The sequence below is a fragment of the Sciurus carolinensis genome, chromosome 16 (assembly GCF_902686445.1).
Source record: "Sciurus carolinensis chromosome 16, mSciCar1.2, whole genome shotgun sequence".
NCBI lineage: Eukaryota > Metazoa > Chordata > Mammalia > Rodentia > Sciuridae > Sciurus > Sciurus carolinensis.
Window position 1 is genome coordinate 56594129 of NC_062228.1, and position 25498 is coordinate 56619626.

General features: G+C 57.4%; 1 protein-coding gene across 2 annotated transcripts in view; it reads left to right on the plus strand.

Moving 5' to 3' along the window:
* Bicra (BRD4 interacting chromatin remodeling complex associated protein) overlaps window positions 1–25498 on the plus strand; it is a 71367-nt gene that overhangs the window by 29232 nt on the left and 16637 nt on the right. For both annotated transcript variants that reach the window (XM_047528493.1, XM_047528494.1), the window contains exons 2-7: window positions 16627–16727; window positions 18291–18336; window positions 18424–18466; window positions 20402–20467; window positions 22035–23996; window positions 24532–24708. In XM_047528493.1, the coding sequence (XP_047384449.1) occupies window positions 18296–18336; window positions 18424–18466; window positions 20402–20467; window positions 22035–23996; window positions 24532–24708 (2289 nt within the window). In that variant the 5' untranslated portion in view covers window positions 16627–16727; window positions 18291–18295. The remainder of the gene's footprint in view (window positions 1–16626; window positions 16728–18290; window positions 18337–18423; window positions 18467–20401; window positions 20468–22034; window positions 23997–24531; window positions 24709–25498) is intronic.

Sequence of the window (25498 nt, forward strand, 5' to 3'; positions counted from 1 at the left end):
TCTTTAGTCTGCAGAAGGGGAACCTGGTGCCTGGTGTGGCTGGTTCACATTTGCTGCTTTTCCTGTTTTATTGTGAAAAGAAGATTCAGAAAGAAAAATACAAAATGCATATGTTGCATCTAATGGTTACAAAGCACCTCCCATGAACAGTACTCTTTTTATTAGCAGCTTGATATATAATTCAATTACCATAGAGTTCACCCAAGTGGGCAGTTCTGTGGGGTATGTTTACTCAGTTGTCACACTGTCACCATAATCAGTTTTAGAACATTGTCGTCAGCCCAGAAGGAAATCCTGCCTCTGTTGGCCATCACCCTGACGCTGTTACCATCTGTCTTAGCCCCTGGCGACCAGACCTTTCTGGCTGTATAGACTTACCTATTTTGTACATTTTCATGTAAACATGCTCACATGTGAATGTGACCTTGTCTGTCTGTCTGACTTCTCACTCAGCATGGTATCTTCAGGGTTCATCCACATATACCAGTACTTTGTTCCTTTTTCTGGCTGAATAATATTCCATTCTGGGTAGACTCTTTAGTGTATTCATTTACCAGTGGGTGGACACATGTTGTTTCCATTTTGGGTTTTTATGAATAATGCTGCCATGAACATTTGTGTACAAGTTTTTGTGTGGGCTGTTTTACCTCTCCTTGATGTCTACCTGGGAGTGGAATTTCTGGGTCAGAGGATGATTCCAGGTTTATTTATTGAGGACCTGACAGATTTTCCTACAGCAGCTGCAACATTTTACATTTCCACTGGCTATGTACAAAGGCTCCAGTTTTGCTTTTTGATTATTCATGCATTCTCCTATTGATGGATATCTGGGTTGCTTGCAGTTAGGGGGTGCTAGGAACATTCTAGAATGTGTTCTGTGATCCACATTGTCCTATTATTCAGAAAGGCAGAGTTACACAGAGTGACCCCCAGCTCTAGGTGATGCTAGGAAAAAATTCCCCACAGGCTGCCCTCTGCTTGGCATGTGTGTGACCCTCATCACGTTCTTCCTGAACCCTCTTCTCTGAGAGGATGGGAAGCCATAACTGCAGTCCTTGCTGCTGGTTTCAGTTTTTTAATCCCTGCCTGTGGTCTTGAGAAATGTGCTCTTCCATGGTGCCTGCAAACAAAAGGTGTCCGCGTTCCATGTGGCTGTACCACGTCCTCAGCCATGCCTGTCCCTGCGTGGGGCGTCCTGTCAGGCTTAATGTGTAAAACTCACTGGAAGCACCTGGACGCCTGCCCTAGCATTGTGGGTTGTATTCGTTGTGGGGGGTGCTCTTTGCATTTGGTGGGCAGGAACCACTGGTGCAGACCAACCTGTTCTGAGCCTCCTGGGCAGGTGGGCAAGCCCCTGTGGAGTGTGAGGTGGGATCCTGAAGGAATGTGCTGTCTCCTGCTGCTGCCTCCCTCATGGCTCTGTCCCAACAGCCCTTCCACTCAGTCCCCTGTCCCCTCTGGTCAGCCTTCTGTGCAGCCCACTGCCACCACCCTCCTCATAGACTGGGCTTATTCAAGTCACAGTGGCTACTCTGGCTGTGACCTGCCCTATGACCTTTAGCCTCTACTCCACCTCTGGCTGGCAGGTCCTCTCTGGGTTCTTTGGGCCTCACTAGCATCTGAGTGGCCCCCATTCTGAGCCCAGCCCCTGCATCTCTGGTCAGCCTGTGGACGTTCCCTCCCTCCCTAGCCAGGTGTGTCTCAGAACAGGAGACCAGTCACCTCCCCTCATCAGCACCAGCGGTGGCTGCTGAGAACAGCCCTCCTCAGTCATACAGTCCGTATTTACACAAAGAGATCAAAACAGACAGAAACCTGGAACTCACTCCTGTGGAGACACGCAAGCGCAAAGATAAATCACACGTATGGCATGTCAGATAGTGATCAGTGCTTTCAAGAAAAGCAGAGCAGGATGGGGGAAGGCAGTGCTGGGTTAGGGCAGCAGTTGTGATTGTAGATCCAGATGGGTTGAGCCTCACTGACCTGGTGGCAACTGAGAAAAGGGAGGGAGAGCAAAAGCCTTCCAAGCAGAGGAGCAGCACATACAAAGATCCGGAGGAAGGTCCTGGTGTATGGAAGGCACATGGAGGAGGCTGGATGGAGGAGAGGAGGCAGGGGGTGAGGACAGAGAAAGGGTCGGGTAGATCATACAGGGTCTGTGGCCTGTTGAGGACTTGGAATGTGGCTGTGAGTGAGTGGGAGCCAGGGAGGATTCTGAGCAGAGAAGCCTGAGCTGACTGGGTTTTATCAGGATCTCTGTGGCTGCTGTGCAGGGGAGCAAGTGTCAGGGAGAAGGGCCATAACCTGCGGGGCCACGCAGCAAAACTGTCTTGGCCTTGCTTTGGCACTGTGCAGGGTGGGTGGACCCAAGACTTGTCCCTTCCAGAAGGCAGAGGCCCGGTGGGCCCAGCGCCTCTCAGAAGTAGCCCGTCAGAGCTCCGTGGACAGCACCTTTTTTTTTTTTTTTTCACTTCGGGTTCATTGAAGACAGTTGGATTTCTTTCTTTCTTTTTTAAAAATTTCTGGTGCTGGAGACAGAGCCAGGCGCTGCCGCATTCTGGTCTCACGCAGTACCCCTGGGCCACACGCCCAGCTTGAGTTTTTTTTTTTTAGTAAACTTCTTAATCGTGAGTAATATCAGGTTTACCCAAAAGTCACAAAGATGGCACCGTTCTCGTACACCCCCACCCAGTGTTCCCAGTGTTCCCGTCTCGCGCGACCGCAGCGCGTTCCTCTCATGTGACCGCGGCTCATTGTTTCGTGCAACTGCAGGGCGTTCCTCCCGTGTGACCGCGGTGTGTCCGTCTCGCGTGACCGTGGCACGTTGCTCTCGCGTGATCGTGGCGCGTACATCTCGTGTGGCTGCAATGTGTTCCTCTCGCGTGACTGTGGCAGTCTCGCGGGACCGCAGCGTGCCCTTGCCCACTGTGAAGCCTGCCCTGTTGCCTACGCGGGCTTTGCAACAGCCAGGCTGGAGATGGGTTCAGATGTCCTGAGTTTCTCCCGCTGCTCCCCCTGCTCCGGCAAGCCATGGAGGGACCGCCTTGCACTCGGTCGCCCTGTCTCAGCCCCTCCTGGCTTCCCTTCCTGACCCCTGCGGTGTTGAGGAGCCCTGGCCTGGGTTCAACACCGGTCTCCTGGCAGCGAGATGGGCTTCGGCTGGGTTTGGGGAGGAGGCCGCACAGACCGAGTGCCCTTCCCTGTTGGCATCCAGGTCACTGGCATGCGCTGGGTGTGGAGCTTGCCCTGCATGCTCATGGCTCTGCTACACCACTCCATGACCATCAGTGTGGCTTCCTGCTGTGATGTTGACCATGGTCAGTTGGCCGAAGCAGTGAATGCCGGCAGAAAAAATGGTAAATAAATATGAACCTTCAGGTGTACAGCACGCTTTTAACTTATTTTACAGAGAAAGAAAGAAGGGGTAAAAACACTTGCCCAAGGTCACACATAAACGAAGTGACAGAAGTGGCACCCAGACCCAAGGACTCTGGCTCCAAGTCCGAGCTTTTCACCTTATCCATCATCTTCATTATTGTTACTGTTATTTCATGGTACTGGTAATCGAACCCAAGTCCTGGTGCATTCTAGGCACATACTCTACCACCGAGCTACACCACCCTTCCTTTTTTTGTCCCCAGTTCTTTTTTTTTTTTTTTGCGGTGCTGGGGATTGAACCCAAGGCCTTGTGCTTGTGAGGCAAGCACTCTACCATCCTTTTTATATTTTATTTTGAGACAGGGTCTTGCTAAGTTGCTGAAGCTGACTTGAACCTGTCATCCTTCTGCCTCAGCCTTCCAAGTTGCCAGGATTACAGGCGTGCATTACTATGCCTGACTTGTCATCTGTTATTAAACTGTGCGCACACATGGCCACATTTACATATGTTAAACAGTCATACCAATGTAATTTTAAAGTCAGCAAGGAAGATTAAAAAATTTTTTTAACATTGTTTTTCAATGGTCAACACTAGTGATAAAAACTAAAATCTATTTCCAATAATGTTCTTGTTAATTAAAATTTTGGCCAACTTTTTTTTGCCTCTTCTGTTGAAACCATCCGTTTTTACTTTGTAGTGTGTTTCATAAAAAGTTCTGAATAGAAATGGAACTATCTGTTCCATATTTATTTTGTGGTTCCATTAAATTGTTTTTCTTTTTTTGAGATAAAATTCATACAACATAAAATCAATCATTTAAGTTGTATAGCTCAAATGGCATTTACTACATTGACAGTGTTTTGTAACTATCACCCTTTTTCTATCTGGAACATTTTTATCACCCAAAAGAAAACCCAGTGCCTACTAAGCACTCAGTCCTACCCCTCCTTCCCCACCCTCTGGCAGCCTCTACTTTGGTTTTTGTCTCTGGATTCACCTCTCTGGACATTTCATACTGATGGAATCACATGTTACTTGAGCTTTTGTTTCTGTTCCTTTACTATCTTTTTTGGGGGAGGGGGGTGTACCAGGGATTGAACTCAAGGGCACTCAACCACTGAGCCACTCCCAGCCCTATTTTGTGTTTTATTTAGAGATAGGATCTCACTGAGTTGCCTAGCACCTCACTGTTGCTAAGGCTGGCTTTGAACTCACGATCCTGGGCTAGGGAGATAGCTCAGCTGGTAGAGTGCTTGCCTTGCAAGCACAAGGCCCTGGGTTCGATTCCTAGCACCACAAAAAAAAAAAAAAATATATATATATATATATATATATATATATATATGAACTCACGATCCTCCTGCCTCAGCCTCCTGAGCCGCTGGGATTACACTATGTACCACTGTGCCTGGCATGTTATTACCTTTTTTTTAAAAAATATTTTTATTGGTACTTATACATTATTGTCTTTAACCTTTTTGGGTTTTTATGTGCCCTTTGACTGTCTTGTGGTGATTCATTTAATTTGAAGTTGATAGTATAACATTTAAATTGACCCAATGGAATGGACACCAAAAAACTAGGAATGCATCAAGTGATGGTTTGACCTCCCAAAACTCAAGAAGGAGTTTAATCCCTAAAGTCTTATGTTAATGGCATTAAGGAAGAGGAGACTTAATCCAAATATGGTGTTTAGAAATTTTTAAGTACATTAGGTCCTGAGCTGTTATGATTGAATCCTGGTAGCTTTATAAGGAGAAGACGGATCACACATGCAGAGATATGTGGAATGTGTCCTGCCATGATGTACTACAGCCCAGGGGACCCTCCACAGAACCTGTTTCATGCTGCTTGGATTTCCAGCTTCCAAAACTGAGCTAAATAAACCCATCCATTCTCCATAAAGTAACTTGCCTCAGGTATTTCTTTACAGTAGCAAAAAGCTGACTAATATATGTCCCAAGAAAGGAATGTCAGTATATCTCCAGGAGATCTAGTGTCTTTCCTGGATTTGACTTGTTTCCCTGCCTGCTGGTCACCTTCTGTTTAGCCTCAATCCATGTATGGATGACCTGCTTACATTAATTTGTCTTATCTCTTGAGATTTGGGAATAAATAGAAATCCACATTCTACCAACGTTATAGAACAGAGAGCCCAGGGTGACAGCCAGGTACATAAAGATGTCTGACATGAGACCAAAGTGGCTGCTGGTCAGATCTGTGGGGAAATGAGACTCAGTAAATGAAAGGGAAGACAGGAAATAAACAGGTCACCTGAATGGAAGGAAACAAAATCAGATCCCTGCCTCACACCACACACCAGTTGGTCCCAGGATCACTGAAGGATTAAAAGTCAAATGTAAACCTGAAATCTGTGTCTGGATTTTTGGGTGGGAACAGTCTGAAAGGAAACACAGGAAGTGTGCTGAGAGGACAGCCTGGAGGTCCACACTTGGGCCTCTCCCCTCTCTCCTGCACCCTCAGATTTCGAGCAGCCCTCCCTGCTCCGTCTGGGGCTGACAGGTGATCGAACTCCCTTAGTAAGGTGCTTCGTAGTTTGGGGACCACCAGATCCCACAGGAGGAGGGGCAGTGACTGCAGAGGTGCCGGCTGAGGGGAGGAAGCTGCTAGGAGACTGCCTTGCATGCAGACTCCAGCCACTGCCTCCACCCCTCAGGTTCTGCAGGGGTCGTGGCTCCTCTCTGCCAGCTCATCTTGTGAACCCCTGTGCTCTTCCATTGTACCCACAGTCTGACCACTTCACCCCTACTCTCTGCCACCACCATTTCCTGCCTGGACCATTATTGTCACCTCCTCACCTCTGTCCTTATTTTCCACAGACCGTTTTCAGTTCAGCAGCCAGAAGGATCCTGTGAAAACCCGAGTCAGATTCCACAGCTCTGAACTCACTCACAACAAAAGCCTAGTCCCCGCCATGGCCCACCGGGCCCTTGTCATCCCTCTGGCCTCACCTCCCCCATCAACCTCGCCCCTTCACCTGCTTGCTGCCCCTGGGGCCCCCTCAGCATGTTTCTGCCACAGGGCCTTTGCATTTGCTGCCCTCCCATCACCTCTGCCTGCACTCCCCTTCTCCATGAGTCCCTCTTGATTGCTCTGTCTTGGGTGCACTCCAGCCCTTCCATCCCCATTCTCCCTTGCCATCGACTCCTCCTCCGTGTGTCACTGTTCGTGGTTTCAAGGTAGAAGGTTTGTGCCCCTGGGAGGGCAGGGATGTCTTTTCCTCACTGCTGTCTCCCCAGCGCCTTCAGTAAAGCATTTGGCATCTCTAGTGAGGAGGGCGGGAGTCAGCAAAGAACCCTGAGAAGGGGAACTATGTGGCCTTAAAAAAAGTGGACCACGCATGCGTCGGCAGTAGGTTCACAAGGGGCTGGAGAGGAGGCAGGAGATGGGGGAGGCCCCACAGGCCCAGGAGAGGTAGGTGGGAGGTGCAGCTGAGGGACCTCGGGCAGGATTCGGGAGGAAGCTGGTCCTGTGCCACGGCACGGCCCAGGCCCTGCTGCCCCATGTGAGGCCGTGGAGGACTCAGCGGTGATCACAGAGACTCAGGCCGAGTCCAGGAGGCAAGTTGGTGGCAGGGCGAGAAGCAGGTTGTCTCCGTGCTCTGGAGTCCTGCAGACTCCAGCGAGGCCAGGGAGTGTCCTGGAAACGGGCTGCAGCTTTGGTGTCAGATCTGTGACTTTTTAGTCTGTGCGCTCAGCTGCAGGTGACTGTTCCCTGAGGACTGTGGCTGAGAATCCTGAAGTTTTCAATGGATTTAAAAAAAAAAATTTTTTTTTTTTTTTTTTTTTTTGACGTTTAGAAGAGCTGCTGCATGTGCGGAACTTCAAAATCAAAAATCAGCTTGAGAAATACACAGTGCCCCCCAGCAGAGCCACGGCTTCAGGCCTTGGCTGAAAGACACACCTGGGCCTTGGTCCCCCTCCTTGTTCCCGTCCCCCGGGTCCCTTTGTGGTTGACTGATGGTCCCCTGGCCTTCGCCTCCTCCAGAGTCCTCTAGACGCACAGAGGCGGTTCAGGTGGATGCGCCCGGCCTCCTCTGCAGACCGCAGCACTTCAGTGCGGTTCTGCGCTCTGTGTGTCCGCATGCCGACCCGGGCTGGCTCTCCCTGTGGCGGGCGGACAGCATCCCTGCTCTGTCGTTGATGGCGTTTCCATTGCCTGTGATCCACGCGTTGTGAGACCCCGTCTGGAGAACTCCCTTCGGACGTGCAGCCCCGGCCCCTGCAGCCACTCCAGACCCCCGCAGGCCCTGCAGCCGCCGCTCTGCCCACCCCCGGCCGCGTTCTGGGCTTCCTGTGGGAGTGGGGTGGGGCGCTGCCCGCTTCTGTCTGGCCGCCTTCACGCCGGTCCTCGTGATCCGTGATCCGTCGCTGTCGCGGACGTCCCCTCGCGGGGGTGTGCCATGCGTGTCCGCCAGGAGGTCGCTGGGCTCTTAGGACCCGAGCGAGTCTTACGTCTCCTGGTGTCACGTGTCATTGTCAACTCAGCCCTGCATGGACTTGCCTGGTGGAATGGCCGCGGCACCCATACCGCCACAGTTCCCGCCAGAGGGTGTGCAGTGGTGTCTCTTTCGGCCTTGGCGTGCGCTTCCCTGATGGCCGTCTCTGCTTCCTGGCCACTGTCGCCGCCTCCTTTTTCTTATGGCAACAGCGCCCCCTTTTAGGTGACCCACTGTTCGTTCGCCCCGTTTACACTCACGGCCAGCGGGTGTTTCCAGCAGCGTGCCCACACCAGCGGCGCTCGGGCGAGGCCCGTGCGCTCCGGGCTCCGGCAGCTCCTGGAGTGGCTGGGAAGGCGCATGATCTCACCCTGGCCGGCATCACCACGCGGCTCCCCTCAGTCACGCAGGATGCCATCTGCTTGCCAAGATTTCTCTGTGACGCCCAGTTGGTCCTGCCAGTGCTTCGTGGGGTGTCTGCAGACACTTGAGGATGGAGAGAAATTGGAGCCCCCTGGTGCAGGTCCCAGCCAAAGACCAGCACACAGCCCTCTCCCTGCTTTTATCTCTTACTGGAAACACCTGCCCTGTCTGAGGTCCCGTTAGTGCCCTTTCTCCACATTTTTGTAATTTGTGATTTAGCAGTTCAGTGTCCCCCACATGGTGCAGAAGTGCTGTCTAGTGTCCCTGAGCACAAGAAGACTGTGAGGTGCCTTATAGAGAAAACTTCACACGTTTCGTAAGCTCGGTTCAGACAGTAACAGCGCCACTGCCGTGAGGTCAGATAGCACCGTGTGTTAATTAGGATGTTTTGAAACAGAAGCACACAAACCATGTGTCCATCAATTGATGGAACTGTCGCGAGCGAAGCTCCCAGCATCCTGATCCTGTCTCTCCCGGGGCAGCTGTGTGGTATTTGCTGACTCAGCATTCAAGGCCCGATGCAGAAACCGCTAGCGCAGACGACGAGGAAGTGCTGTGCTTTGCTAGGGTATGATTTATGCACAGAAAAGGCACAGCTCTTCAGAGCACAGCCTGATGAATTTTGCCAGTTATCACCCAAGTAAGCATTGCCCAGCTGTAGTGCAGAACATGTCCATCGTTCTGGAAGGTTCCATCATGCCCTTCCCAGTAGTACGCTCTCTCCTCCCTCAAGGCCAGCACGCCTCTGGTATTTGTGCACGGATGGGCTTGCGTGGGGTGTCGTCTCTGCACCTGCCTTCCCTTGCTCGGCTTGACCCGTCTGAGGATCACTCGTGCTGTTGTAAGGGGCGCAGGCTGATTCTCTTTACCGCTGAACTATGTGGGGCTGTCACACAGTGTCCACTTGACGGATGATGGACATTGGTCTGTTTCCAGGTGGAACCTTTGTGAGTCAGACTGCCATGAAGATTCTTTGTACAAATATCTTGGTGGACACACTATGCTTCTTGAGTAAATACTTTGGGGAGGAAGCACTGGGTTCTGGAGTCAGTGTATGTTTCACTTCAGTCAATCCAGGTTTTAAAAAATTCTCTTCTGGAACGAGATGTCTAGTAGAAAGCCATTCAGTGACGTCTGGCAGCCGATGTCAGGCCATTGGGTCTGTGTCTGTCAGGCTTTCTTGGCCTTTGTCTCAGGAGTGCAAAATGGCTGCTGTAGCACCGGGCATTGTCATCACACCCACGGCAGTCTTTTCAACAAGGACAAACAGTCTTCCAAGGCCAGGCTCTGCCTTTTTATCCAAATGCGAACTTCTTTCTGCTGTTCCCACTCGCTGCAGAGGAGGCTGAGGAAGGAAGTTTCCCTCACTGTGATTCGTCCCCTTGGGTGGGCACGCTGAGGGATGGGCCCAGGTGTGGTCTCTGCCTGCGGCATCACTGGGAACTGTTGGAAATGCAGATTCTGTAGTTGAAAAGCCCCCAGGTGATTCCTGGGCCAGCTGGAGTTCGGGCACCAGGAGCATTGTGTGCGCCTCCCCGGCTTCTCTTGGCTCCTCTTGGCTCCTCTGCGCAGAGCCGCAGCCCCCCACCGTCCGCGTAGGTGGGATCGCGCGCCCGCCTTCCCTGGTGCCCTGGGTCTTGCCCGTTCTCAGTTTTCCCCCTACTTCCCATGAACCGGCCCTGAGGTGCCTGTGGCCTTCCAGCCACTGCCGGTCCTCAGAGACGCACACGAGAGGGAGCCTCGTGGGCGCTGTGTTCTGTGGAGCCTGCGCCGCACAGGAGGGTGTCCCAAAGGGTCCCCAAGGTGCCCATCTGCCAGGCGTGAGCTGCGGGCCTCTGCGGTGTTTCAGGGAGCTCCAAGGGGCAGGACTGGCTGGCCACTGGAGGGGGCGGGCCTGGGAAGGTGTCGGGAGGTCACGCTGGGGGCGGCGGGGTGGAGCAGGCGGCACCCAGGTGTCCAGCAGGCTGGCCTGGCCGTGGCCTGGTTCAGTCGGCCCTGCCGTTCTGGGTGGCCTCGGGTGAGCTCCACGTCTCTGCCTCGGTCTCCTCACCGGGAGGGCTCGAGGGCTGTCTGCCTGGTGGTTGCAGAGTGGAGAGAAGGAGAGGGCAGCGCCTGGACAGCACCTGGGCCCGGGGACGTGCTCCCAGCCTTGGCCCTGGTGGACGGGGACCACGTGGGTAGTGGTGGCCGCAGAGGGCAGATGGACAGAACCTGGACCACCTGATGGCCAGGACACCACGGTGGTCTTAGCCAGCCTCCCGGGCGGGGTCAAGCCTGTCGCCGGGCAGGAATTGCAGGGTGCCAGGTCACCTGGGCGGTGCACCCGCCTCTCGATGAAGGATTTCGACGGCAGGTTCGTCCAGGGCTGGCCTGGGAGCCGTGGGGAAGGGCCGCCGTGAGGCTGCTCACTGGAGAACCGGGTGGACGGAGGCTCTGGAGGTGGGGAGGGAGGCCGTGGGAGGGTCTGGTGCGGGGCAGGCCGGCCCTGGGTCCCCAGAGAGGGCTGCGACAGCTCGCTGTGCGGAAGACCAGTGGCCAGCGCTCAAGGAGGCCCTGCTGCTGTTGCTGAAGGGCCGTGGCAGCTCGAGGTTCCGCCGTCCAGCATTTGGTGAGTCGGGATGGACACGCACAGCAGCTCTGCCCCGCGTGGTCTGAGACCCTGACTGGCGTGACACTCAGGCTGGCGTGACCCTGGCTGGGCGCTAACAGCACCCTCGCGTGCACGTGCGGCTCCCGAGCTGGGTGCTGTGCAGACGGCACTGTCACCAGAGCTCCCGTCCTCTCGGCGTGGGCTTCCCTCCCGCGGGGCGTGGCGGCCCCAGGCTCCCAGGCTCAGCGTGGCAGCAGCAGGACGGAAGCCGAGTCCCACTGTCTCTGAGGGTCTTGCTTCAGGAGCTGCGCGGCTCCCCGTCAGAGGGGGTAGTAATCAGGAGGGGAGGCCCCGGGGACCCAAGACGCCTGCGCAGCCATCTTTGGAAACACACCCTGCCGCTGTGGCTTAACAAGACCTTGGTGCCACTGGCCAGAGTTTAGAGTGGACAGAGCCAGGGCTCCTGAACCTGGCTGGGCGTGTGGTCAGACAGGTGGTTCTTCCAGGGCGTGGCTGGCTGTTGGCTGGGTCGGGTGACGGGCATGTGTCGCTCATCCCTCTGTGGGCTAGCCTGGGCTACTTCACGTGGGCCAGCGGCTCAGAAACGCACAGCGTCACATGCGTCACATGTTGGCCAAGCCAGTGGAGAAGCCAGCCAGGCGCAGTGTGTGCGGCAGACCCTGCGGCGGGCTGCGCTGGTAGGAGCCTGGCCGCCTTTCCTGTGGCCACAGCGGCCTTGATTCAGTCCCACCCCACTCCTGCCCCCTGAGTCTCCTCTGGCACTGCTTCACAGTCGCCCTTGACCCACGCAGACGGCGAGTCCTGGCCATCACAAGAGACCTAGAAACACCAGCCTGCCCATCCCCTCTCAGCCGCCGTCCTTCAGGGGTCTACCAGCCTTGGGTGTGTGTGCTGGGGATCAAATCCAAGGACACTGCCACCGAGCTGTATCCAGACCTTTGTACTTTTCATTTTTGAAACAGGGTCCCAATAAGTTGCCTAGGGTCTTACTGAGTTGCTGAGGCTCACCTCAAACTTTCGATCCTCCTTCCTCAGCCGTGGGCATGTGCCACTGCATCCAGCCAGCCTCAGGTTCGTTGCCTCATGGTTTCAAGAGAGCTGCCACAGCTCCACTTGTCTCAGCTCTATTCAGAACTACAAGCAGGGAGCAAAAAATGTTCTTCTAGAGAAGCTCTGTCTTTGTATTCTGGAAGAAAACTGTGCACGCCCCCCAGTTCTCTCTGTCAGTCTCACTGAGCAGAAGCTAGGCCATATGCTGGGGTGTGTCACCTGTGGCACTGTGGCTGCTCCAGCTGCCAAGCAGGTGGGGTGTGAGTACCTGACAAAGGACTGCAGCGCCCGGGCAGTCCGGCTCTCCGAGGCTGTGTGACCTCAGCTTACATCTGAAATACGTCTGTGCACGACCCGCAGCCACATCCAGATGCACACAGTGCGAAGGGTCTCTCACATAGCGGCCCGTCCCACTGAGCACGCTGCGGTGTCCTCTGCTCTCTCCGCTCCTTTCCCTCCACGTTCCGGGTCAGCCTGCTGATCTGATTTCACAACCTGGCAAGGCGTGCCTGTGGTTGGAAGGCTGGCTCGGAGCAGGCTCTGTTTACATCTTGGAGTTGGCAGGCGTGGCCTGTGCAGTGGGCTCTGCAAGGAGGGGAGGTGGGGGCGCAGGTGACGCCCTGCGCAGCAGCGACAGGTGCTCAGGCCTCTCGGCTGTTCCTTGCAGGGAAGGGGACAGTCACTAAAACTCCTGGTGGGAGATGACAGGGAGCAGCTCTGGAGCAAGCGGGGCTTGATTCCGCATCCTGTGAGGCCCTGGCTCCCACACGGCTCCTGATGACAGCGCAAAACTCCGACGGCATTACAAGTGGAGGAGGGGCTCACACGGTGTCTGGAAGGACACTTTGTCACTGTGCGTCACTGCTGCTCTCTCCGGCTGGCTGTGGTTTTCAGGCCTGGCCTGGCTGCTTTTTATAGTGGTGGTGAAGGATGAGGTTTTCTGAATCACAGGGTCTGAGTTCAGATTCTGGCCCCACGGTATGATGTGCCAGTGTCCTGACCCCTCTGAGTCCGTTTCCCATAAAGCATGAGTCAGCCTCGTCCCTCCCTCGCGGTGCAGTGGCTGGGTACGATGTGGGCAGGAGGCCTGATGCCAGGGAGTATGGGGCTCGGGGGGAGAGTGTGCCAGTCGGCTCTGGCTGGGCCGCGCTGTGACGCGGGAGCTCCAGCTCTCAGAGACTCACCTTGGCGAAGGCTTGGCTCGCTCGTGGGCCTGCCTGCTCAGGGTGGAGTGCTCTGCCCGCATGTCCACTCTGTCCTGGGAGTCAGCGGAACCGTGGGATGCCTCTTAGAACTTCTGTTCTCAAGGGACACCATGTGTCCACTCCGTTTCATTTCAAGTCACATGGCCATGCCTGCAGGAACAGACCCACAGGGGGCTGGGTAGACAGACTGTCCAGAGACCAGCTCCGCACACAAACTGCCTGCCCAGCCCTGTCGCTTTTCAAAAGCTCCTGGGTATACGAGGGTGAGTGGAGAAGGTTGTCCAGGGCCCTCCCCAGTTCAGAACCACCAGCTGTGCTCCCTGGGCCAAGGACGGGGTCCATGTTAGCTCTTCAAGATGCCGTCAGCTCTCCCTGTGCCGGACACACAGTAGGGGCTTAGTAATGCCTTTTCACCAGGCTACTCCTCCAACAAATGCACAGTGCCGTTGAACTCCCTCATAAGCTCATGCTTCCATTCCATAAATACTGAGGCCCTACTGTGTGCTGCCGCCTTGCAGAGAACTTAACAGAAAACAGCCTCTGTTTGGGGCTGACATTTTGGTAGGGGTGACGCAAACAACCTTCAAACACAGAATGTGAGCTACTAAAGTTTTATTGATTGATTAATTGATTGTTCTGAGAATTACTAAGTGCTCTATCACTGAGATACACCCCCAGTTCCATTTTAAAATTCTGAGACAGGGTCTTACTAAGTTGCCGAGGCTGGCCTCAAATTTGCCATCCTCCTGTCTCAGCTTCCCACATTACTGGGATCATAGGTGAGCACCACCACACGTGGCTAAAGTATGTTTTAATTAAAAATTTTTCATGATGCGCCACTCCAAATATATAACACATAGAATGATAAAAGACAGAGCCTGGCGGCCAGCAGCTGGCTCCATCACGTTCATGGGCGAGCTTCCTGCCACCAGGAGGTCCCACCCCAGCCCTGCCCTGGGGAGGCCACCAGTGCATGTGGCACACTTGCACTGCGCCTGGCCTGACTGAGGTCTGTGCTTAATTCTGTTTAACTTTCTAATTTAAATATAGTTTACTTAAAATCCTGATGTTGCTAACTGCCTGTCCTTGAGATTGTTTCGTGGTGGTGAAGCACATACCATCCGCTTTCCCAGCACCGCCGTCGGAAGTGTGCGTTGGAGTGGCGTCGAGTGCGTTGGCACCATGCAGCCTTCCCAGGTCTCTCCAGACCTTACAGCTTTCCGCTGGCCCCTCGTGGCCGCCACCTCCAGTTGTCTAGGTGGATCTGACCCTGTGGCTTGTCCACTTGGCATGGTGGGCGTGCTGTGCAGCAGGATTCCCTCCCTCGGCACCAACCCTGCGTGCGTGCATGCGCCCACCTGCCTCTGCGTGTCCCTTCCCGTCATGGCTGCTGGTTGCTTCCACCTGCGAGCGGTTGTGAACGGCGCCGTGCATTGGGGTGCACAGGTGCCTCTTCAGCTCTTTGCGGGTGCGGGCAGAGAGGCAGCAGGATCAGGCGGCCATTCTGACTTTAGTGCCGGAGAGGCTGCCGTGGCCGCCAGCCATGAGCATGGGCTCCATCCAGACTCCTCTGTGCCTGGCCAGCACCTGTTACTTTCTGCTTTTTTTTTTGAGTGGCCACCCTCGTGGGTGTGAGGTGGTCTCTCAGTGTTCCGATTGCCTTTCCCTTGGGTCCATCATGCCAAGCATCTTCTTATGTTCATTGGCCTTGCGTATTTTCTTTGGAGAGGTTCTGTTTATTTCCTTTGCCCTGATTTCACTTAACTTTAACCAGCTCAGACCTTCATTTGTAGCCACATGTGGTGGCACAGGCCTGGACAGCCCAGGTCTATAGCCCCTGTGTGCCCACAGCTGGTCAGTGTGCAGTACACTGCCCAGGTCCTGTCACCCCCCGTATCCTGGAGCATGTCTCCCAAAGGCAGGCAAAACGAGAAACACGAAGCCATCGTGACATTAGAGTCTCCCTCACAATTCCTTATTTCCATCCAGTGCCCAGGTGGCACTTATATTGTCTCCTTCAGCCCCTGGTATTCTGTGTCTTAATCCCCAGCCCAGTCACAACCCAGAAAGTTCCCTGCTCGTGTATTTAACATTACCATCAGAGTGAACACACACGAGCAAGAAGTCTCACAAGCAGGCACAGTGGGCACACCTGTAGTGCCAGCTGCTCAGGAGGCTGAGGCAGGAGAATCTCCTGGGCCCAGCAGTTCAAGGCCAGCCTGGGCAACAGCACGACCCCATCTGAAAAAGAAAAGAAAACTCTCCCAGAACACTCAGAGACCCCATTTGGAGAAGGCCATCCACAAGAGGCCTTTCTGTCCCTGACTCTGCTGCAGAGTTGGGCCATGCTGGAAACCGAGGCAGGGAGGAGGGAGAATGTCTGTGAAGCCCCCTGGAGCTTGCGAACACCTCCCAGCCTAGGCGGCAGGTCCGGGTTCCAGATGCCGAGGATCCGTGCACTGAGGTCTTGAGGCAGCCCCTCTGAGGCCGGGGCCCTGAGAGGGACGGGAGCCTCTGGCTGCTCCCATTGCCCCTCTCTGCCGCATCACATTGCTTCCCAAATCTCGAGCATCTGTGAGAGGTGCAGAGACAGGCGGGCTGCCACCTGCCTCGAGAGGAACGTGCTTCCAGTCCGAGAAGCAGCGTGTTGAGAGGGCTTCTGCTGTCCCAGCCTGGCCGCTCACCGGGGAGCTGACCTCCCGGCCCTCGTTTCCTCATCTACAGAACAGGGGTGACAAGCGCCTGCCTCGTGGGGACTTAGAGATGGAGAAATGAGTGAACACACCCAGATGCCCACACCAGGGCCTGGCGCACAGTAGGCCTGCTCTTACTGCAGTCCATCCTCACCCGCACAGATTCCCTGTTTGTAGATTCACTGACTTGCAAAAATGGCACCTTCCTGGTCATTTGTAAAAGGGTCTAGTGTGGCAAAACATTGGAGTCCCCCAACGTCCCGCCTTCTCATTTCAGCTCATGATAGTGTCCTTTTCAGTCTTTTAGTGCCACATTTCCCACATCTCTGTGCTTTTGGTTGACAGTTGTGCCAGTTAGAATGGCCCCCGAGCCCTGTGCTGGATCACCGGGTCCAGGCAGGCCCACAGGCGGGGGCGCACCGTGCGGATCCACAGCTTCTGCTGATGGGAGTTGCGGGAGGCATGTCAGCTGGTTGACAGAAACCTGCTGTGTCCCCAGGAGCAGTGGCTCCGCCTTCACTAAGTCAGTGCTCCCTGCAGCTTAGGGACTTAACGACCTCGAGCGTGAGAGCCCTGGGTCCACTCGCCCAGTGCACACGGTGTGGCGCAGAGCAGTGTGCGCCGTGGGCCACGTGTGCACCGCGTGGCCTCGGCCGTGTTCGGCCCCTGTCCTGTGTCCTCTTCAGCCTTGCCCTTTCAGCCCTCCCTGTGTCCGCTGTCCCCTCCCTGTCCTTTTCCCTCACCCGCAGCCTACCCCTGCACCCATACCTCTGACAGGCTCACAGCCTCTCATTCTCTCTCCACAGCTGGCCCCTGAAAGGACGCTCTCCAAGTCCCCAGCGGGGGGCCCCGCGTAGGCCTGGAGCGGACACCCCCTCCTTCCCTTCATGATTCGTTGGTAGCACAGGTAACCAGGGAAGAATCCCCCCATGCACCTGCCTATCCACCCTGGCTCTAGGATCAGGAAGGGACTTTCCCACTTGGCCAAACCTGGCTTAGTGACCTCCTTCTGCTCCAGCCTGGGTCACTGGGGCCATCTCCCTGCCTTGTGCCAGCTGCAGGCAGGACCTTTCTGCCCCCTTTTCCCTTCCTCCACGTCCTTGGCAGGTCTGACCTTGGTGGGCTGCCCTGGCTAGTGGGGAGAGCAGGGGCTCCTGGCAGAAGGAAGCAGCTGGGGCTGGCGGGTGCAGGGAAGAGCATGGCCCAGGAGGGCCCCGGGCCTGTGGCCGTCTGTGACCCTGGGAGCACATGCAGCGTGTCTCTGGGGCGGGTTTCTGGCCAGAGGCCTTGGGTCTTTGTCAGCCTCCCCAGGCACTTTTTGGAGAAGCCCCAGCCTACCCTGGAGGCCCCTGTCCGGCCTCTTCCTTGTATCCCAGAGTGCTTGAGGCTGGCGCGTCAGGGTGGCTCAGGAGGTCGCCTTAGGCATGTCCAGAGAGTGCCGTTGGGTGAGGGGCCGGGGGGCGCAGGCAGGTTTGTGAACGTGCAGGTTTGGTCCCTGAGTCACCGAGCCTCAGTGAGGTTCAGGACCCGCCCCTTCACACACACAGCGGCGGATGGGAGCCCCACTCTGCCGCTAGGGAACCGGGATGGCAGAGGCGGGCGGGGAGATGGGCGGGTGGAAGGACGGCAGGCCCAGTGTCTGGGGCAGGGTTGCGGCTGAATGAAGTTTGGAGAGGTGGGAGGAGGGCAGCCTGGAAGGGCAGAGGGGTGGGACACCCCTTCCTCTTGGGGGTGACAGGCTAACGTCTGTGACCCGCCCGGGCCTGGCACAGGCAGGCTCGGCAGACGTTAGCCCTCGCCATCCTCATCACTCCGACGGCGAGGGCAGCGCCCGCTCCTTGACTCTGCCCACCCGCAGGGCCCTCTCTCCTCTCCCTTGGTTCCCGTCCCCTTCCTTTCCTTGAGAACCACCCTGCATGGCCTTTGGGGGTGCCCGGGACCTGGACCGGAGGCCCTTTTTGCCACCCCGCCTCCCTTCCTCCTCCGCTCCTTCCCGGGACAGACCCCTACCTCACGCCCACTCTGGGCCAGGCCCGTGTCAGGGAGCAGTGCAGCATGGTGGGACGGGCGAGGCCTGGCCCTGCCGCCTGCTTGCTGCAGATCAGAGAGTAGCCATCTTGGCGCCTGCAGCTCCTCATCTGCAAAGTAGAGGTGGCAGCCCCCACGGGATCCTGAGGACCCGCTTAGCTCGTGCGTCTGAGGCACTTAGCACAGAGCCCTGTGGTCCAGACGTCTCTGTCAGTGTCGTCCTCAGTGCTGGGGCAGTTCGGGGATGAGGAAGGAAGGAAAGGGAGTGTCCTTGGTTAGGAGCTTCTGCCTGGGAGGATGCCTTGCTCCGTCCGTCCCCATAGACTCAAGGAGGCAGAAACTCTGGCCCTTTCAGGGGGCTCCCCTGAAGGGAGGGGACTGAGGAAACTGTCACAATCTAACCTTGTCTCCCTCGCCCTCTTCCTGACCCCACCCCATCCAGTGGCGATGGATGATGAGGATGGGAGATGCTTACTAGACGTGATTTGGTGAGTAATGGGTTCCACCCCACCCTCTGTCAGGCACCCCCACCCTCCCCAGCTCGCCTCCTCAGTGTCTCTTCTTTTCTCTTTCAGTGACCCGCAGGCCCTCAATGACTTCTTGCATGGATCCGAGAAGGTAAACACGGGGTCAGGGAGAGGCGTCCTGGGTAGAGAGCTGCAGAAGTGGCAGTGATTCACGAGACCGCTGCCCTGCGCTGTGTAAGCCAGGCACCGGGGTTATATCGGTGGGCAAAATAGTAAATTCCTGCCCTCACACCATACCCGTCTCTTTGCTGTGCACAGTGTGGTGAGGAACCACGTCACCTGCACAAGAGGTTTGGCTGGAGTGCAGCTCGGGGGAGTGACGCTCGCCCAGCACGCACAAGGCCCTCGTTCGTTCCCCAGCAATGTGCACACGGGTGCACGGGCGCGCACGCGATTAAAAGAAAACGAAAGGGACGAGAGGCTCCATTAGCAAGTGTGGTCAGAGAGGGTGATGCTGAGGGTGGCCACAGTGCTCCTGGCAGGCGAAAGGTGGGAAAGGGAGCAGCAGGCTCAGGGGACCAGAGGAAGGCTGGGGGCCACACCGAAGGGGAGGCTTGGAGAAGGTGAGACTGGAGTGAGCGAGTCACCGGGCCGTGGAAGCCCCAGAGGCCCTGACAGAGGGGTTTGGATGTTTTATTCAGAATGCGACAGCTTCTCTCGTGAGCAGGAGAATGCCAGGTCCAGTGTTCACCCTGGAGACTGAAGCAAAGTGGGAAAGAGCGGAAGTCTGGTGAGGCCACCAGGAGCCGCTAGTGTCTGTGGCCGAAACAAGTCATCTCCGTATGACGTGAGACAGCTGTCATAGCTGTCACAGTCGTGATAGCAACCTGAGGGCAACTTACCTGGGTGTTTCTGGCTCAGGGATTCTTGTGATGGCACAATCAAAATATTGACACAGACTGTGTCGCCTAGGGCTTCTCTGGGGCTGAAAAACGTACTTTGACCGTGACTCCTTCCTGTGGCTGCTTGTGGGGGGCCTCAGGGCCTCACCGATGGGCCTCTCCACGGGACTGCCAGGTGGCCTCAGGACATGGCCACAGGGTCATCCAGAGGCCACCATCTGAGAGGAGGAGGAAGCCACAGCACCTTTTATGACCCAGGCTCCAGAGTCCTGCGGGGTCACTTCCATCGGACCATGTTCACCGGAAGAGAGCCGTGAGGTCTGGCCCAAGCTCAGAGGGAGGGGAACGGGGCTCCACTGCCAGAAAGGAGGTCAGGTGACTTGTGGAGCTGAGGAGGTGCAGGAGGAGACAGTGAGCCGACTGCAGCTCAGGCAGAGGAGGAAGGAGGAAGCGCTGGATCTGGGATCTATTTGGGAGGTAGAATCAACTAGAACTGCCCGTGGATTTGGTGTCGAGGGACTGAGAGGGCCCAGAATGAGTACTAGATTTTGATGTGAGCCACTAAGTGGATCGTAGTGCTGTTTTTCTGGGAGTGCAAGTTCAGGGCAGATTCCAGACATCCTGGTGGGCTGCTGGATACGCAGGTTGGGGTTCCGGAGAGACCTTCAGCTGAGAGGAAATGTTGGGAGGCCCCAGCCATGGACAGATGTGCTGGGCACTCATACATGGACGCAGGGCCTGCTCTAGGCACCAGAGATGCCCCCGGACCTCAGAGCAGGGCATCACCCTCTCAGAGACTGGCGCACACGGTGTGTTAGGTGCTGGGCTGTGTGAGAAGGGCTGACTTGGTGAGAAGGACGTGGCTGTTGGGAGCAGGTGGCTTGTGTGGTGACTCCTGAGGGATATGCTGCCAGGCTGGGGCAAAAGGCAGGGCACAGCTGGGCATAGGCAGAGGCAGCGGTCTCATGTCCAAGGGGGACACGTCAGAGGGCACTGAAGCCCAAGCAGGGGCCTGGCCTTGGGTCCTGAGTGTGCCCCCAGGCCCTTTCCTCTGCGGCGAGCTTCCTGTACTCTCCCCCACCCCTCCTCTTTTTGTCCACAGTAACCCCAAATTGGCTTCTGCTCTAGGGGTTGGGCCTGCCCTGCTGACCTTTGACCTTGGGTGGGGACGGGTCTTGTTGCAGCTGGACAGCGATGACCTCCTGGATGCCCCTGGGGAGGCCCAAAGTGCCTTCTATGAAGGTCCTGGGGTAAGTGTCCACGCTCCCAGTTGTCACTCAAGTCGCCCAACAGCAGCAGTGGGAGGAGGCCCCAAAGGCCAGAGGGAAGGCCTGGGTGTGACCCCCAGAAACCTTGACAAGCCAGCACAGCGGGCAGTCCAAGCTGCTGGACCTCCTAACCACGGGGGAGAGCAGAGGCGAGGCCAGCATGTCCTTGGTGCAAAACCTGCAAAACTGTTCCGGGAGCTGGGCTCACCCGGGGACCCTGCTCTGTAGAGAGGGTGAGGGGAGGCAGGGGTCCTGCCTGGCTTAGCCATGGGGGTGGCTGGGGAGGGGCCTCCTCCCCGCAGACCTGTCTTCACCTGGGAGATGAAGGTGGGGGGACGTGGGGGCATCGGAGCACTGCCACCTGACCTGCCCTGCACCCCCACCACCGCCTTCCCTGCGCCCGGCCCTTGGTATCTTACAGATACAAATAATGGGAATGCTATTCATTCAGCTCTTCCAGCAGCTGTGATGTTGCATTCCAAGGGCTCTATCTTTCGTACTATAAACGCTTACGTTTGAAACACAAGGATGCATCAGTCAGGGTTGTGACATTTATAGATGCAGTAACAATGATAATCTGTACCTTTTTATTTTGTGATCGTTATTTTTATCGTAACTGTCACTTTTTTCATACCCATGAGGTCCCAGGCTGGGCTCTTAGCACGTCCCACACCCAATGTCAGTGAATTTTCACCACTGTCCCCGAGGCTGGCTGGTTGTACCATTTGGCCTAAGAACTCCAGGCAGGATGGCCTCCTGGGAGCTCATTCAGCTGAGGCCGAGAACGGAGCCCTGTCCTCCCACCCTCTCCTCCTCTCACAGTGGGGGCCCAGGCAGCCTCCCTGCCTGGAAGGAGGACAGAGCAGTGCCCCTCACTGGGCTCCTACTAAAAACCAAAACCGGGACGGGAGCAGCTGCAGCTGTTTCTTGCATCCTGCTGGTTCAAGGTGTTGCTTTCAACCCTTCACGTGCCTCATCCAGAATCTTTCAAGCTCCGGGTTTTGATCCATCATCTGGTCTGAGACCAGTGAAGCTGACATACTCTAAGCCCAAGTGCTGCCTGTGGAGCTTTGGTTTACACCTGTGCAGCCTGGACTTGGTCCCAGACAGCATGAAAATCACTTAGGACGTGTTGAACTCACTGGGCGCCATGGCGCACGCCCATAATCCCAGCAACTCAGGAGACTGAGGCAGGAGGATCCTGAGTTTGAGACCAGTTTCAGCAACCTAGTGAGGCCCTAAGCAACTTAGTGAGACCCTGGCTCAAAATAAACATAAAAGTGACTATTTAAAAATTCATTTTTATTACCGTCTGCTGATGGGTACCAATGGGGAAACTGAGGTCAGATTAAGCAAGTGCCAGGTTGCCATCCAGACAGGCAGAATGGGGATTAGATCACAGGTCCAGCCAATTCTGGCTGGAGTGCCCTTTCTTGAGCAGGGCACTTCTGCCCTGCCTTGATGCCCAGGCATCCTTTGCAGCAGCCAGGACCCGAGCCTGGCTCTTGGCTAACCTCCGCTCTTCCTCTTCCCCTTCCCTTGCCTCCAGCTCCATGTGCAAGAAGCTCCTGGCAACCACCTGAACCCAGAGCCCAGCCAGCCAGCGCCCAGTGTGGACCTGGACTTCCTGGAAGATGACATTCTGGGCTCGCCTGCCACAGGGGGCGGCGGTGGGGGCAGTGGGGGTGCCGACCAGCCCTGCGACATCCTGCAGCAGAGCCTCCAGGAAGCCAACATCACCGAGCAGACGCTCGAGGCCGAGGCTGAGCTGGACCTGGGTCCCTTCCAGCTGCCCACCCTGCAGCCTGCGGATGGTGGGGCGGGTCCCACAGGTGCTGCAGGGGCAGCCGCCGTGGCTGCCGGACCCCAGGCCCTCTTCCCAGGCAGTGCCGACCTTCTGGGGCTGCAGGCCCCGCCCACTGTGCTGGCCCACCAGGCCTTGGTACCACCCCAGGACATGGTCAACAAGGCCCTGAGCGTCCAGCCCTTCTTGCAGCCTGTGGGCCTGGGCAACGTGACCCTGCAGCCCATTCCGGGCCTCCAGGGCCTGCCCAATGGCAGCCCCGGGGGCACCACAGCAGCCACACTTGGCCTAGCACCCATCCAGGTGGTGGGCCAGCCCGTCATGGCGCTCAACCCGCCCACCTCCCAGCTTCTGGCCAAGCAGGTACCTGTCAGCGGCTACCTGGCTTCAGCAGCTGGTCCCTCGGAGCCAGTGACCCTGGCATCAGCTGGTGTGTCCCCCCAGGGGGCTGGCCTGGTCATCCAGAAGAGCCTCCCGGCTGCCGTAGCCACTACACTCAATGGGAACTCTGTGTTCGCCGGGGCAGGGGCAGCCACGGCCCCGGCCAGCGGGGCACCCTCGGGACAGCCACTGGCAGTGGCCCCAGGCCTCGGCACGTCGCCACTGGTGCCGGCCCCTAACGTGATTCTGCACCGCACACCCACGCCCATCCAGCCCAAGCCTGCAGGCGTGCTGCCCCCCAAGCTCTACCAGCTGACGCCCAAGCCATTCGCCCCTGCGGGTGCCACGCTCACCATCCAGGGCGAGCCAGGGACCCTCCAGCAGCAGCCCAAGGCCCCCCAGAACCTGACTTTCATGGCCGCGGGCAAGGCGGGCCAGAATGTGGTGCTCTCGGGCTTCCCGGCACCTGCCCTGCAGGCCAACGTCTTCAAGCAGCCTCCGGTCACCACCACGGGGGCAGCCCCGCCCCAGGCCCCTGGGGCCCTGAGCAAGCCCATGAGCGTCCACCTCTTGAATCAAGGCAGCAGCATCGTCATCCCCGCCCAGCACATGCTGCCCGGCCAGAACCAGTTCCTGCTGCCCGGCACGCCGGCCGTTCAGCTCCCCCAGCCGCTCTCAGCCCTGCCTGCCAACGTGGGCGGGCAGATCCTGACCGCCGCCGCCCCCCACGCCGGTGGACAGCTCATCGCAAACCCCATCCTCACCAACCAGAACCTGGCGGGCCCGCTGAGCCTGGGCCCTGTGCTGGCCCCCCACTCAGGGGCCCACAGTGCCGCCCACATCCTCTCCGCCGCCCCCATCCAGGTGGGCCAGCCCGCGCTCTTCCAGATGCCCGTGTCACTTGCTGCCGGCAGCCTGCCCACGCAGAGCCAGCCGGCACCGGCTGGCCCTGCCGCCACCACCGTCCTCCAGGGGGTCACCCTGCCCCCCAGTGCTGTGGCCATGCTCAATACTCCTGATGGGCTGGTACAGCCGGCGACCCCCGCGGCCACTGCCGGGGAGGCCACACCTGTCCTCACAGTGCAGCCTGCTCCCCCGGTGCCCCCGGCAGTCAGCACACCGCTGCCTCTGGGCCTCCAGCAGCCTCAGGTGCAGCAGCCGCCACAGGCCCCCACCCCTCAGGCTGCTGCCCCACCTCAGGCCACCACCCCCCAGCCCAGCCCAGGCCTGGCGTCCAGCCCGGAGAAGATCGTCCTGGGGCAGCCGCCCTCTGCAGCCGCCACGGCCATCCTCACTCAGGACTCCCTGCAGATGTTCCTGCCCCAGGTACCAGGGCTGGGCCAGGCAGGGAGGTGGGGCTGGGGCCAGGGATCGGGGGTTGAGGATCGCCCCCCAGCCAAAATCAGATGTGGGAAAGGCAGCCAGTGGGGGGAGAGCATCCCAGACAGCACAGGCGCTATGAGCACGGCAGGCCACAGCGTGGAGGGCCTTGCTGAGACATCAGGGTGCAGACTGGCAGGCTGGCCAGCAGATGTGCAGGGAGCAGACTGGCTGACAGCTAGGTCAGGGGAGGGACTGAGGCAGGGACAGGGACCTGCTGGCCAATGAACAGATGAGGAGGAGGACCTCGGAGTGGGCAAGACAGGGCGATGGACAGACAGACCACAGAAGGGGGGAATGGCAGAGCTGGGAGGCAGACCCCTGAGCTCGGTGGACGGGGGCCCCAGGTTGCAGCTTCCCTGGCCTCTGGGGCCCTGGCTGCCCACCACCTGTTCTGTGGACCCAGGGGGGCAGCAGTCTCTGGTGGGGAGGCTGGGGTCCATGGGGTGGCCTCTGACCCTGTGCGGGCTGCCCGTTGCAGGAGAGGAGCCAGCAGCCCCTCTCCACAGAGGGCCCCCACCTCTCCGTGCCTGCCTCGGTCATAGTCAGCGCCCCGCCTCCCGCCCAAGACCCAGCCTTGGCCACCCCCACCGCCAAAGGAGCCGGCCTCGGCCCTCAGGCTCCCGACAGCCAGGCTTCCCCGGCTCCAGCCCCCCAGGTAGATGAACCCAGCAGCCTCTATCCTCAGCTGAGACCCAGCCTCACCCCAGCCTCGCCCCTGCTCCGCTCTCCTCCCCACGCTCTGCCCTGCCTGCCTCTGTCTCGCTGACTCAGCGCTCTCCTTTGACCCTCCCAGCCCCCTGCCTACCCGCCCATATTTTCTGTACGTCTCCATTGATGGTGGACAGTTGAGACCAAGGCCAGACCCAGGAGCCCACACGCTAGGCAGGGATGCAGGATGTATCCAGGGGGAAGCGGTCATTTCCTAAAGTCGCCCCTCTCATGGCTGAGTGAGGAGCACACCCAGGCAGTTCACAGGGTGAAAAGCCCACTCACCCGGACCTCAGCCTCTGAATCCCCCTCGGGTGGCTTCTTGCATTTCTTTTCCGAACGTAGAGAAGCAAAATCGCGTGTGGATTCTTTCCTTCCATTTTTACAAGTGGCAGCACACTCTGCCTACAGGTCGCATCTTCTGTCATTTCGTTTGACCTTGGAGACGTTCTTCTTTCACACGACTGTGGTGTCCCCTCAGTTGCGTGGATGTGCTGTGATGCAAGCAGTCAGGCCTTGTCCTGGGCTTTCAGGTCACCTCGGATCTTCAGCTTTTCTCCACCAGGCTGCAAGCTTGCCTTTGCCCGCCATACTGGTGGTGCGTTCTCTGGAGGGAGCTTGCTGGTTGGCCAGATTGCCCTCTGGAGTGGAAATGGGCTTAGTCTTCATCACAGTTGGTGATTTGTGCCTGTTTCCCTACAGCCGCGCCAGTATGGAGCTTGGCTGAGCTGAGAGGC